Source organism: Sinohyriopsis cumingii, chromosome 6, assembly GCF_028554795.1.
Source record: "Sinohyriopsis cumingii isolate HCF-2022 chromosome 6, ASM2855479v2, whole genome shotgun sequence".
Lineage (NCBI taxonomy): Eukaryota > Metazoa > Mollusca > Bivalvia > Unionida > Unionidae > Sinohyriopsis > Sinohyriopsis cumingii.
The window spans coordinates 83,652,269-83,667,474 of record NC_142966.1 but is presented as its reverse complement, the minus strand read 5'-3'; the positions used below and the strand labels follow the sequence as shown (position 1 = coordinate 83,667,474).

The 15,206-nt window shown below is 33.9% G+C and overlaps 1 protein-coding gene across 3 annotated transcripts in view; it reads left to right on the top strand.

Moving 5' to 3' along the window:
- LOC149797344 (uncharacterized) overlaps positions 1-15,206 on the top strand; it is a 34,531-nt gene that overhangs the window by 17,470 nt on the left and 1,855 nt on the right. For 2 of the 3 annotated variants that reach the window (XM_089962080.1, XM_089962079.1), the window contains one exon: positions 1,403-3,293. In XM_089962080.1, the coding sequence (XP_089818206.1) occupies positions 1,403-2,045 (643 nt within the window). In that variant the 3' untranslated portion in view covers positions 2,046-3,293. Of the gene's footprint in view, positions 1-1,402; positions 3,294-15,206 lie in introns of those variants that run through there. The other variant, XM_089962081.1, reaches the window with a different exon arrangement.

Sequence of the window (15,206 nt, the reverse complement as noted above, 5' to 3'; positions counted from 1 at the left end):
TAGTGATACATATAAGATAGTGATACATATGATATAGTGATACATATAAGATAGTGATACATATGATATAGTAATACATATGATATAGTGATACATATGATATAGTGATACATATGAGATAGTTATACATATAAGATAGTGATACATATAAGATAGTGATACATATGATATAGTGATACATATAAGATAGTGATACATATGAGATAGTGATACATATAAGATAGTGATACATATAAGATAGTGATACATATGATATAGTGATACATATGATATAGTGATACATATAAGATAGTGATACATATGATATAGTGATACATATGATATAGTGATACATATAAGATAGTGATACACATAAGATAGTCATACATATAAGATAGTCATACATATGATATAGTGATACATATGATATAGTGATACATATAAGATAGTGATACAAATAGGATAGTGATACATATGAGATAGTGATACATATAAGATAGTGATACATATGAGATAGCGATACATATGATATAGTGATACATATAAGATAGTGATACATATAAGATAGTGATATATATAAGATAGTGATATATATAAGATAGTGATACATATGAGATAGCGATACATATGATATAGTGATACATATAAGATAGTGATACATATAAGATAGTGATATATATAAGATAGTGATACATATGAGATAGCGATACATATGATATAGTGATACATATAAGATAGTGATACATATAAGATAGTGATACAAATAGGATAGTGATACATATGAGATAGTGATATATATAAGATAGTCATACATATGATATAGTGATACATATGATATAGTGATACATATAAGATAGTGATACATATAAGATAGTGATACAAATAGGATAGTGATACATATGAGATAGTGATATATATAAGATAGTGATACATATGAGATAGCGATACATAATAATCTTGTTGCATATCTTTTGTCTTGGAGTAAACAATAAAAACTGTTAAAAGAAAACAATATGTCATCTTGACATAATGTCCCTCGATTGGCAGATTTCTTTGGTCAGCAAAAAGACGTGTGATAATAATATTGTAAGTCATATAATTTCCAGTTTATAATTATATTCAAGATCAATGTCCAATGCTTACATAATTCATTTTTACACAGGAATGACAATTTAGTATGAGAACTAAAATTGTCGTACCAGCTATGAAATGAATTTACCAATAAATATAAACACATATAGATGTCGCATGTTTAGGTCGTCAGTCTTTTAACATTTATATAAAAAATAACACAGAACATTGAAAATTTATCTTTGATAAAGAAATGCTTGCTTAAAGCCATATATTATGCAGGTATAAAAGTTAATTTATGAAACAATGTATTACAATAACCGAAATCCTAATATTTCATTGATTTACGCAGAAAATGCAGAACAAATGTGGAGAAAGACACATCCAAGAAAGATCTTCCAAACGTGGCTATAAATCATGCCCACTCGAGTTTCAGTGATTCAGACATGAGCTATCCAGTGATTGGAAACTCTAATTACGACATCATAAATGATGAGTCCATCGTAAAGTATTCTGATCCTGTTAAAAGAAAAAAAGAATGCATAGTCGTAGCTAAAGACGAAAACAAATTCGATGGAAACGTGCATAAAGATGAATATGACAGAATAGAATTCGGAACGAATTGTGCAAAGATGGATCCACATTATAACAGGTTACAATCAACGGAAGGAAAGATTTGCGACAATACATATTCACATGTGTCCGGTAAGTCAATTTTTTCTCCATCAGTTAGTGCAAATGAATATTGCAGAGTCAACAAGAAACATATGCCCAATTATGATCACTCAAATAAGGCAACAGTCAGGATTGAACCCCTCGGAGATGGCGAATACTCACATGTTGATTTCGACGTAGAGTTGAAGGAAGGAGAAGATTCCTACAATCACATCGACTTTGGTGAAACTAAAATACCAGTAGAAAATGAAAAGGACGAAAAAGGAGAAATTATACATAGCGCTGCGAATGGTTCTCAAGCGCAAAACATGGTCAGTTGATGATGTATCTTTTCAGCTGTAATATAATTTGTATTGCTATTGACTTTAATTAAAATCAGATTACCTGGAATGAATTCAGCGGTTCACTCCTCATTAATTCCATTTATGTTGCCTTTTAAAATAGGGTTTTAAACGTCTTTAACTTTTCGGTTTCTTCTCGATGTTTACGCAGCGACATTCAGTGTAGAATATCCAAATTATTTAACAAACAAATACAAAATCAGAATGGCGGACAGGCGGATGGGACATAAAATGTAATACAGTGATTAGCATGCGGCTCCTGATACCTGCACAACAAAAGGGTACAATGACCAGTAACTTGACGAATTATATCAATTAGCAGGTTCTATATAATTGGAAAATATCTGAAATTAAAACTCAACAGACATAGCTTCAGAACATCAAATCCACCATTGGACAAAGCCATCCCTCCTGTAGAAACAAAATCACAGATATGAGGTTGTATTGTGTTGCTATTGTAAAGGACAAACATAAATCATTTATCCATACCTCCGAAACGGTCAGGCTTGACCAAAGCACACATCTTGCCATTTGTAGTGGGTAATGAAAAAGCAGATAAAGCACCGAAACCTGCCCAACATTCACCTGTTTCTGAATGGAATATTACATACAGTCGTTTTATATGTTAACCTGCATGTTTGTTCTGCATGGTGGGATATTTGGAACTAAACCTCCATGCACAACCTCAAAACATAATTGAAGAGTGGCACCTCTCATACAGAATAAATTGCAAAGATGAGGTGGTAATGATCCGCTCGAGTATGGAACGCATAGCTGAGCTTAAGCAAATACGATGAAGAGTGAACCCGACCAGATCGCATAGGTTGCCAGATTAATCTGCCAGTGGTGTAAATTCTTGCTGAGCGTATAGACTTCTCAATCTGAAGCAGAAATGAGTCCAATCAAAAAGCTTCTGATGACGTAACACCAGTGAAAATCATAGTGTTTCTTAAAGAATGCGCATTCTATAAAAAGGTTGAGCTTATATTTTAAGACTCTAGCCACTTTACCATTATATTTCATTTGCTGTACCTTTATATGTTAGAATTAATCAATTAGACTGAAATATTAAAGTTGTTGGAATGGTTTATTTCCCCGTAGATCTATTTAAGATTGTTTTATTTTGTTGAATTTATATTTTGATCGGAAAAATATTGGCAGGATTAATGTACAGTAAATATATCTACCCGAAGAGCACCCACATGTTAATGCGATTGTGCTTGAAAGACTAAAAGATAAACATAACTGAAATACTTCCTGTTGAATTTATATATATATATATATATATATATATATATATATATATATATATATATATATATATATATATATATATATATATATATATATATAAACGCATTGGAAATGGAAAATTGTTGTTTTGTTGGGAAAGACACACACACACGCACAAGCACGCACTCACACACACACACAGACACACAGACACACATATATAGACCCCTACACGCACATAATCATACAAACAAGGATAATAAGTATTGTTAGACAAACCACTAAATTCTCACATACAAACACATAAGAATTTTTGTTTAGGGAAAAAGTCACACACACACATCAAGAGAAGGTCCGTTTGGGTTTGTTAACTAAATAGAGTTAACATACGTCGCATCTCACTGATTTTCTTGTCCTCAAACGTCGTTTCCAATAGCTGTGTCCGTCATCTTGGTGATAGACCATAATGATTTCACATTCATCAGATAGACCGGGTTCAACAGCATCCCCGATATGAGTGTGGATGCTTCCACGCTTGCTACTATGGTATACGCCTTGGTCTCTCAAATGGTCAACGTTCATGCATCACGATCGTGGTTGAGAACAGGAGAAACCATGAGAAGAGTCCCTGATATTTATAGTGTAATTTCGGATCGACACGGATTGAAATGTTTCATCAACTCAAAGTCGCGTCATAAAATTCAAGTAAAGCGGTGAGTCTCTCTCTGCCATTCAGAAGAGAGCGACGCGTGACATCAGATGCAGTATATACGCGCGACAGCCTTCCTCCGTAGTTCATCAGTGTGACATAGGTTGAGTATGGCTGACACTAGGAAGAAGATGTATTGCAGTGGATTCGAGAAGTGATGGTATGCGGTTACGAAACAATAATGCGCATGCTTCCAGAAGATGATTTTAATTTGAACTTAGAGGATTTTTTTTTTCTCGCAAGAATTTTTATCGACACCACTGATTTCACTGCCTTCCCCCGATACGTTTGCAGTATACTTTTAGACAGAGGAAGAAGGAAGAATTGGAGAGGTTGTTTTTGTTTTGCAACAGCAGAGGGAAGCAGAACAAGCCTTTTAGATTCTACAACAGCGAGACGAGGAAGAAGAAAAAGAAGAAGAAAAAAGTTATGAAGGCAGGGCTGAGCAATTTTTTTAAACCACTAGTCCAGGACAAGTGGTTTCAGAAAATTCACTAGTCCCACTTTTCTCTTCACTAGTCCCACTTTACACTTCACTAGTCCCACCTTACTTTTCACTGCTCCCAAAATGGTAATCAGTTGCCGAGATTTGATGAGTCGTATGTACTTAATCCATAGATGAAAAAAATAATAATATACAACATAATTATTTCTTAAAAGAATTTAATTTTTCAAAAATTTTCATTGTTATCCATTTGGCTTCTTCAGGTTCATGTATATATGTTTTAGCTGATGGATTTGAAAATATGTCCATGTATATGTCTGCCACCTGCACCAGCACTAAGCCAGCAGTTGATAGCTGTGTCTGGGTTAAAGTCCTCAAGCTCTTGTCGATTTGCAGAAATGTTCATTAGCATTTGTAAACTCTTTTGGTTTAAGGAATTCCTTAAAGAAGTCTTGATTAAGTTCATTGAACTAAATCCTCGTTCACACTCAGAAATAGCTACCGCACACTCAATATCCGTCTTACATTTTATCCCTCCATTTTCAGACAAATTGACCTTCGCCGAATCGCCGGTATTACTTTCCTTGCGAAAATAATTTAGCAAACTCATTTTATCCAAAGAGTAACTATCAGCTTGCTTGACAACTATTTCTAAAGTGATCATAACATCAATTTTCTCTTTTAAATATGAACTGAAACAGCTCATTAATTAGCGTAATTGTTTCGCTTCAAACACAATATCGCACGTGGAAGTTAATCATCTGTATAATCAATTATAAATTAAAGAATCATTACTGTCATTTAATCAGTTCATAAAGGAAACCAACACTGATGTCGGTAAAGGACCTTTCATTAATTTAATTACACTGACTCGCTGGATTAAAATCACAGTGAGCCGCTCGTTATGATCTAGATCGAGTAAACTCATTGCAACAAAACCGCTTACAACACTGCTAATTGATCATACTGGCTTTCTTTTGTTTGACGTGTTTTGATTTGCCGATAATTTGGTCGCTTAGCCCAATATGCAGTCAAGCGGTAATAGGATGTAAATGTATACAGAGGGCACGATTGGCCAAATAAAGGTAGATATAGTGATTAAAGCACGAAAATAAGGACTAGCCCGACTTTTTTAAAAAGCACTTGTCCGGACTAGCGACTTGGAAAATTTTACTTGTCCGACTTCAAAAATGACTAGTGCGGGACGTCGGGCTATGGGATTTGCTCAGCCCTTCAAGGGACAGAACAAAAGAATGAAAGATAGATATTTCTTATGTTCTAATAAATTAAGCCAATCATTCATGTACACATGCATTTATGGTGTAAAACCAACGTTTGCACGTACTGGCTTTGCTAGCTCTCGTAAACAAGCCAAGTTCCTTGGATTATAATTAACATCCTTGTGGTATAAATAATTCTGTCAATACTGATTTCATCCAAAAATAAACTAAATACACAAAAAGGAAATGTAAGAAGTGATTGCATGTTTTTAAAATTCCGAATTAAAATAAAAAACAACAACAAACAAAATATTATGCAACCAAACATCTAACACAATCGATTTACTGTCAAAAGGTGACTCTACGGTTAAAGGGGTAGATACTAGAATAATCAATATGGGCTCTTAATCAGATCCGGATTAAACTTATACAGACAAAATATGACTGAATCTCTTCCTTAAATATGTATTTCTGTTTTATCCAGGACCGATTTTAATAAAGATAAGCAACCATTAAATAGCCAGTGATGTTCTTCTTTTTTGTGGCAACTATCCGTCAATTACAGATACGTTGGCTAAAAAGCTCCTATCACGTACACATGCCGAAACATATATATCACAAATTGTGCATTTGCATGCAGCATGCATACTAGTGAATGGTAAGACTAATAAAACCTTTTTTTTTTGATAGGTTCCTTGGGATAATATCAACTATGTCCCGAATCATTAAGTTCTCCCTATGGAAGAATAATTTTTATATGTTTTTGCATTACAAATAGAGTGAAATTCATAAACGTACACGGTAATCTTTTTATTTCTATGATCAATTCTTATCTTTAAGTCCACGTTAGTAAAATATTACCATACGCTGATTTTCTGTGTTGTTCGGGGGGGGGGAGAGATATTCTTCTTGCGCCTCTTCTATACCTATCTACCCTCATGTAAACATTGATCAAATTTGTTCTAAAGATTATCCCATAACGCAGTCAGAAGAAAGACAGAAACAATAAAACTCAAGCCTCCAATGATGATCAGTTACGCTTATAGAAAGGGGTGGGTGGGGAGACTTTTTGTGATATTGTGTAGTTGATTTCCAGGCCAATATGGTGATGGACGTAAGGTGCTATCGAAGAACAGTTTGTCATCATTTATCATTTTGTTCAGGAGGAGCATATACGAGAACACCTATGAAATTTGCATTTGTTGTTAGAGAGTTTTATCAAAGTGTCTCCTGTTAAAAAGATCTCGATTGCGCTAGTATTTTTGAAAATGCAGAAAAATGGCAACATTTGAGGTTTGTGACAAACATACGTACGATTATTAAAAAATTTGTTAAGATGTTTATTTCGGTATTTCACAATACCATATGCAATTGTATCAACAGCCAATATGTTTATACAGCAAAAAAAAAAAAGTAGGGTAACCATTTTAGTGAAAGAATTTAAATCTAGTACTGCAAATAATAATAATAATAATAATAATAATAATAATAATAATAATAATAATAATAACCCCATTGGACGGGTCGTTTAGGTGGTATCTTACGGAATTAAGTTCATTGCCATTGGATGCTTTGAGTCATGCGAATTCTTCTACGATGTTGGAAATTTGCGATTTATTACGTAGGTAGTAGTGATAATATGCGCATTAACTTTTTCGCCTGGACAGTTTTCTTATTCTTATTTCTGGTGCTCCTGTTGTAACATCAATTCTGCAGAAGTATTTTTTGTTGTACTTATCTGAGAGGAAAAACATTTGTTTGGATTGTTCACTGGAAACAGAAAGTTCATATTGGACTATATTATTTTGGAACTATTGTAAATTATTCAAATGAGTTCTGGACAACGTCATTTAAACAAGGTTTCGATTCTTGGCGGACCCGTTCATTTCTGTTCTGAAATTTATACGTATATTTCCATTCTTTAGGAATTTTAGTATAACTTTTTCAGGATTATTTTGGATTCACTTCAAAATACTTGACGTTCCTCTCACATTTTTATTTATAACTTTGATAATTAAATTATTTATAACGTTTAAGAAAACATTTTTGGTTTTGCTTCTTTCTTTTACTTAGATTCCTTCAGTTTTTGGCTAAATGGAAATTCTATCAAAATGAGTGACCATCATTGAACTGATAATGAATCTGTTGTTTTCAACACTTTAACAATGAAGATTAGTGCAACATTAAAAGAAAGGTCTTGACTTCAGCACGCCAAATTCCATCTTATGTTTGACAATGTAGGAAAGTAACTCTAGTCTAAACAGCTCCTCTGTGACAGTTACACTCAACGTACGATAAATGAAACCTGTAATCATGGGAAAAGTTGAGGTCATGTCAGTGTAGGGTTTGCCAAAATAATAATATTTGTACTCCCATCCTTCCCCAAAAATTAGATAAATAAATAAATAAATGAAAAAATAAATAAAAAATAAATAAATAAATAATTAAATAAATAAAATAAAAATGACTATAAGCAGAATTAAAATTAAAAAGAAAAAAAAAAAAAAACAAATGAAAATTTGACTGACTTGATACTGAATGAAATACAACTTGCTGACAGTAACATGCACACCAAATTTTAGCGAGAAGCTTTACTTTAAAGATAACCAAAATTATACACCGTTCTTGGGCTACACTATGGAGGATATATGTTTTGGACTGTAATGGGTAGGTCATTTCTCTATTTTTAAGTGAGTATGTTGTTTCTCACCATACCGCATTTCTCTTCTTCCACTCTATGCATGCTAATAGTTGCCATGGTTGTAGGAATTAAACGGATGATAAGGGGATAAAAGTAGACAACTGATAGCAGGGGTATGGAATTTTACTTTATTGATAAAGAAATAATTGGGTGGTAGGGGATAAGAAAAAAAATGAGCTGAATTTTAAATATGTGTTGTTAATAGTACATACCTGGGTGCTGGACAGTAAATCAATGGGTATTGGTCAAAGCATATTTTAAATCTATGGATGTTTTTAACATTACGTTTCCTGTTAGAGGTCAGAGAGGCCCACACATGTTAAACATACAGTGCAATGTTTATTTCTGATAGAGGCCATAAGGTCCCAATCAACGTCAAACCATTATACCAATGTATACAATGTGCTCTAGACGGCCCAATGGTCAGCTATAAATCCAAAATATTAAAACTATGCACCTTTTTAACACATCATTTCCCATATTTATCCTATATACCTAAGACCCTTTTTCACATAGGATTCCTGTTTGACCTCTAGGTGGCATTGTATACAACTTGATCACACTTCATTCTCCAAGCATAATGTCTCTGTCTCTCATTTTTAATAGCTAGGAACGGACTGTGGTATACATATTTAGATATCAAAGTGAGACATTGATACATATTTAGATATCAAAGTGCGACATTGATACATATTTAGATATCAAAGTGAGACATTGATACATATAAATAAATACAGTAAAATAATGAATGGATTGTGCCTTATTATAATTGTGTATAAATCATCTTACACATACGTGTGTAGGGCATTAAGTCGGTGGGTATATGCGGGGTACGAGGGGGGTACGAAGCTGTCGCCCAGCTTCCCCCTCCCCATTCCGAACAAAAATGAGCGTGAAACAACCTTTAATGGAGTAAGTTTTCTTGTACAGGCAGATGGTTAAACTGATGAATGGAAAGGTTTAGAATGCAAGAGCTTTCAGGGACTTCGCCCTTGTACTCCCAGTGGGAATTCCGTCCCCTAGATGTCTGGCCTACTTGTTTAGGCCCCGCCCCCACCTCCTTCAAGAACGAAAAACTATAAAAAAATGATATTTTTTTGCATCTACCCTGAAGGTTAGCATAAGTGATTATCCACCAAAAGGACCCGCAATCGCACTGTAGCTTGACAGTGTGTTCTTGCAGCTGAGGAGTGTGATTTACAATGATATACTCACAATCATTTTATAATCACTTAGGCAAAATCTCGCATTAATTCAAATGTATACTAGACATGTTTTGATCTCAATTATTTAAGTTAGCAGATGGAGTTGCTTATTTATGATCACTTCCTAGTTGATTTAAGCCTACAACAGGTCTCTGTTTACCAGACTGACTGGAAAGGAGGTGTTGTATAATATACATGCTTTTGAGCTGATACACAATGGCTGTCACGAGTTCTTCTGAGTACACGTATCTTAAAATATAAAAGATTTACTCTGGATGATTATATTAAAACAGTTACAAGATGGCCCATGTGATAACAACACATCTAATCGTTTCGATTTTTTTAAACTTCATATATTTGCAAAAATCAGAAAGTTTGTAGTTTATCAATATGTCCATATTTGTATCGAAGTATTTAGAAATGCAGTCTCAGTAAGCTAAGTTTTGGATGGGCGCGGTGGGTGGGGAATGGTACTAAATGTGCTAAAAGCCGACACAGGTATTAGTATTCAACATAAGACACGGAGATGAAAACCGATAAATGTTTTACTTTAAACATTACAAGTCCCCTAATCCATTACAAGTCCTCTAATCCATTATAAGTCTCCTAATCCCTTTCGAAAAAATGGAGCATGGCATCATACTTTAGATAGGAACAACAACAAAGCAAAAAATACACAGAAGGAAACAAAAGTGAGGGTTTATTAATATTTGAACAGGAGTGGGGTGGGGTGGGGTATGGGGCAACTATAGGTACTAATAGATTAGCGTTGCCACCACCGGGAAATCCACACCCAGGCAATCTTGGATTGGGCCACCCTTAGCACTGACGGGAATGTATGTTCGAAACATCGGAGGCAACTATAGATACACTCTGATGATATACGGGACAGCGAGTGTCAAAGACATTTTACCTATAAATCGTTTTCCAACTCAAGTTGGGTACTAGAGAAAAGAGATGACTTGGAAAATTAGAAAAAAGTTTGTGAATGAGTACTAAAAAATGTTTGCACATGCGCACTTAACAGTGAAAGAGAGATATCCTTTTAAAAAATAACAATAAAGATAGGTAATCCTTAGTAAAAACACTTCAAAAATCATCGAAAACAAAAGCTGATATAACTTTTATTGTAAAATATTAAAAGTGTTGGTCATATAATTCTTCCAAAAAAAAGTGAAACTAACTCTGACCTTAAAAGAAAGAAGATCAAACGTATAACTGTCATATTAAAAGTAGAGATAAAAATATTAAAACCAGAGGGAAGAAAGCTTGTACTAAAATATGTCGAAACTATATAGGAATATTGCTCTCACAAAAATGTTTAGAATACATGGGAGATAACTCATAATGTAACTATAGATGAGACAACTCAAAATGTAATACGAAATATTTCTGAAAATTAAAAGGAGATAACACTACCAAAATATAAAAAAGGAGAATCTAACTAAAAAATAAAAAATTAAATGCTAAATACCTCTGACTAAAAGGTGAGATAATTCTAACTAAAGTCAAAAGGGAGATTACTCTTAGAAGCTAAATAATCCACAAAAAAAGATGGCAATAACTCCGAAATATCAAAAATGAAGGATTGATATTCTTAAAAAATAAGTAGGAGATAAATCATACTGCAACGATTTTGAAAAAGTATGGGGGAGATAACTATTGCAAGAGGATATTATAAATATAGGGACATACTCTAAACATCTACAAAACATAGAGAGAAATAACTTTTTTTTTTTTTTTTATAGCTACATGGGATAGAACTCTTAATAAAATTCAGGGAGAGAACTCATTCTGGAAAAATTGAACATACAAAGGTGAGAGAGTTCTTCTTAAATGCAACGTGACCGTTGGGAAATAAAATAAAGTGAATAAAGTAAATATTAAGACATTGTCGTAAATTGTAGAGAAAAGATTGTTTAGAAAAACCTGCAGATAAAATACTGAACAGTTCCAACGTAGTTCAAAAATGAAAAACAAATTCTATAATAATTCAAACATCAAAGTAAATTTATAAGCCAAATTTAAAACAAAATTTAAGAAATGGTTAGAAAATTATAGAATTATTAAAAAGTGTGCAAAAATTGTAAAAAATCATTGCGAACAAATTAAAAAGATTTCTGAAAGCAAAAAAAATAAATAAAAATTATACTACACACACACACACACACACACACACACACACACACACATATATATATATATATATATATATATATATATATATATATATATATATATATATATATATATATATATATATATATATATATATATATATATATATATATATATTGGTTTGGCTCTCCATTACAAACAGACAAGACATATATAACAATAACAAATTAACTAAAAACCTTGAAGTACCTAGGAAATTTAGATTTATAAAAGAACTGATAGGAAAATATAGGGATCAAGAAATGTTATGGGAAATAGAGATAAAACAAACATATGATTCGCTTGGAGATGAAATAGCAAGGAAAATTAAAAATAAAGATGAAGAAGAAAATATTGATATTAAATGGGACAGAGTCTGGAGGCAGTGGGCCAACATCGGATCGCCCAAAATCCAGAGTTTGATTTTAAATACCTTCACAATGCGTGGTTGACGGGTGAAGTCGCTGTAAGAAGAAGAATGATAAGAACAATAGTAAAATGCCCACTGTGCAAAACAGCGAACTTCACAAAATACCACGCAACCACGCAGTGTGAAATAAGAAAAGATGATAGAATTAAACTGATTATTGAAATCTGTACAAAAGAGAAATATCAAAGGAAACACATCTTATATTTGGACGGAAACTTTGATAAAAATATATTAATTAAGATTATGTGAATAAAACAATGATGGTCTGTGGACAAGTTATAACAATTAAGAAATAGCCAACACAGGCAACCATAAACCATAGAGATACACAATTTATTTGAAATTCCAAAATTAAAGACATTTAAAGTCAATATAAAATCCTTTGATGCTTCCCAACATGAATAAACAAACAATTTAAAATGTTCCGTTAAACAATGGAAAATTCTACCAGCCGGGGAGCAGGGGTGGGGAAGGAGTCTTGGTATAACGCTCATAGAAGACGTTAACGGAAACGCGGGCCGAGACCTCGGTCCCATCCCGGTTCCCTGGAAGGGGTATCCCTAAAACTACAAACTTAATGTATCGTTATACATTTAACAGTTTTGATTGTGTAAATCAATATATAAAATCTCAACATACAAATTCTATAAAATATTCTTCCTTTTATAATAAAAAAGAAAAAACAACCGGGGAGCAAGGGTGTGGAAGGGGCCTTGGTATAAAGCCCAAGGGCGTTAACGCAAACGCAGGCTGAGACCTCGGCCCCACCACGGCTTCCCTGGAAGATGGCAACCCTAAAACACAAACTTAATGTATTGTTATACATTTAACCTTTGATTGTGTGAATCAATAAATAAAATCCCTACACACAAACTGTATAAAAGTTTTACTATTTCCTTTTATTTAAAAAAAAGTGGATGGGACAGGGAATCTGTATGGGGAAAATAAGAGGTAATGACATCATAGGGCTATATCATATGGCGCCACGCGAATTGGAAAGGCCCATAAAAGAGCCTAAGAAAAACGCCCCATATGGAACACTAGCACATGCAAAACACAAAAACAAAGACAACACTTCTAACTATTTCTAAATCTCTCTTAACTATACAGCTCCCGTACTGTATAGTAAACTAATAATAGTTGAATTTCGGCCATAATAAATAAAGGAGGGGGCCAAAACTCGAGTCGGGCGAAATACAACATATAAATAAAGTATGGACCCTCACTCGAGTACAGTCCGCCTCATTTCAAAGAAGCAAATCGTGCGATGAGCGACACATATAATCACGTATAAAAAACACTAGGCTTTTTTCTTTTTTCTATTGAAAATAGTAGACCGCTCAATCGCCCTTTCAAAAATTATTTAAAAAAATAATATTAATTAATAATATTAAAAACCGGTACTAACGAAAAGTGGGGAAAATTGATTGATATATTGTCTCAACATGAAAACTGTTATAGCAATACACATATAGCAAACAGGAGACAAAGGAGACCTCTAGCAAAGGTCACAAACACGAACTAGGGGAGCGAATTCGAGCTAGGTGAATGAAACTTGGCTCAGATGAACACCCCTATAAATAACACTTTTGAATATAAATACCCCATCAACAATTTTAAATAAATACATTTTTGATTGACAATTCTTTTTATAAAAATAAAACAAACAACATACCTGGGGGACACACATGCACATAAAACACTTTTTCCTTTTTTTTGGAAATGGGGGGGGGGGGCAGCTGTTTGGTGCCCCGAAATAAAAGTACAACATCGTATATATTGCAACTGAAATCGCGCTGTTGATGACCACCAACGTTCACGATAGTGCTAACATCAAGACTGCCCCAAACTATTCCAGGCTTAAAACCAGAATCACGATTACTGGTGGAAATAGGTAGACTTTACAATGTTAACCACAGACGAGTCTGAACTTTAACATTAATTTTAGCCACACGTAACCTACCAACTGCATATTCCTGCACATAAATAATATAACCGAGAACGCGTAGACACCAACGCAGAAAAATAATTGGCTTGTTCTTGTTGTCACTATTTGCAAAGTTGCTTGAAAAAATACCAAGTAATACTACCAAAGTTTCCGCTCCGGTGGCCTAGTGGTAGAGCGTCTGCCTCGGATGCGGGAGTTCGCGGATACCATCCCCGGCAGAGTCATACCAAAGACTTACAAAAATGGTACTAACAGCTCCCTCGCTTGGCGCTCAGCATTAAGAGGTTAGTGTTAGGACTGGTCTGCCTGGTGTCAGGATAATGTGACTGGGTGTGACATCATGCTACACGTCTGCGTCATGATGCCCGAGTGCTAAACATCATATAAACTGTCACACTGCAGACATCGTAGAGATATGACTGAAAAAGTGTTAAAGCTACGTTAAAAATATAAAACACACACACACACACACACACACACCACAAGTTAAGCAAGTCCTGCGGACAAGATAAATGACGACCCAGTCAAAGCGGCTATTGCTGAGATATCACCTACCAAGGAAATCCAACGCACAATGAAGACAAAAGCTTTCACGACAAGGCGAGCAGATTATTAGCGGGCTTTAGGCAAAAACAAAAACACCCGTTGATTCCAGGGCCATGATGGCAAACATCAATGTTGTGAAGAGGTTTAAACGACTTTACTAGGCTTTTGAATATATAGGATACATAATGTTCAACATGTTTACCCGCAAGATTGTGGTTATATGAAATTTGAGAGGATTCATTTGTTTGGATTATTTATTGGAATTACAAAGTGCTAATTGACTCCGGACTAAACTATTACTCTGAGATTATTTTGAATTCATTCCAAGTAGTTTTGGACGATGCCATTGTGATTCATTAAGACTGCTGAAAATTAAATGCATTTAAAGATATTGGTACATCAGCACATCTGAGGACCGGGAATTCATTCGGAACAATATTCTTTTGGACATATATAACTTTATAGGCTTACTTTGGATTTAATTCACAATACTGTAAGCTCCTGTTAAATGTTCATGTCATAGAATTAAATTATTTGTTATGTTCT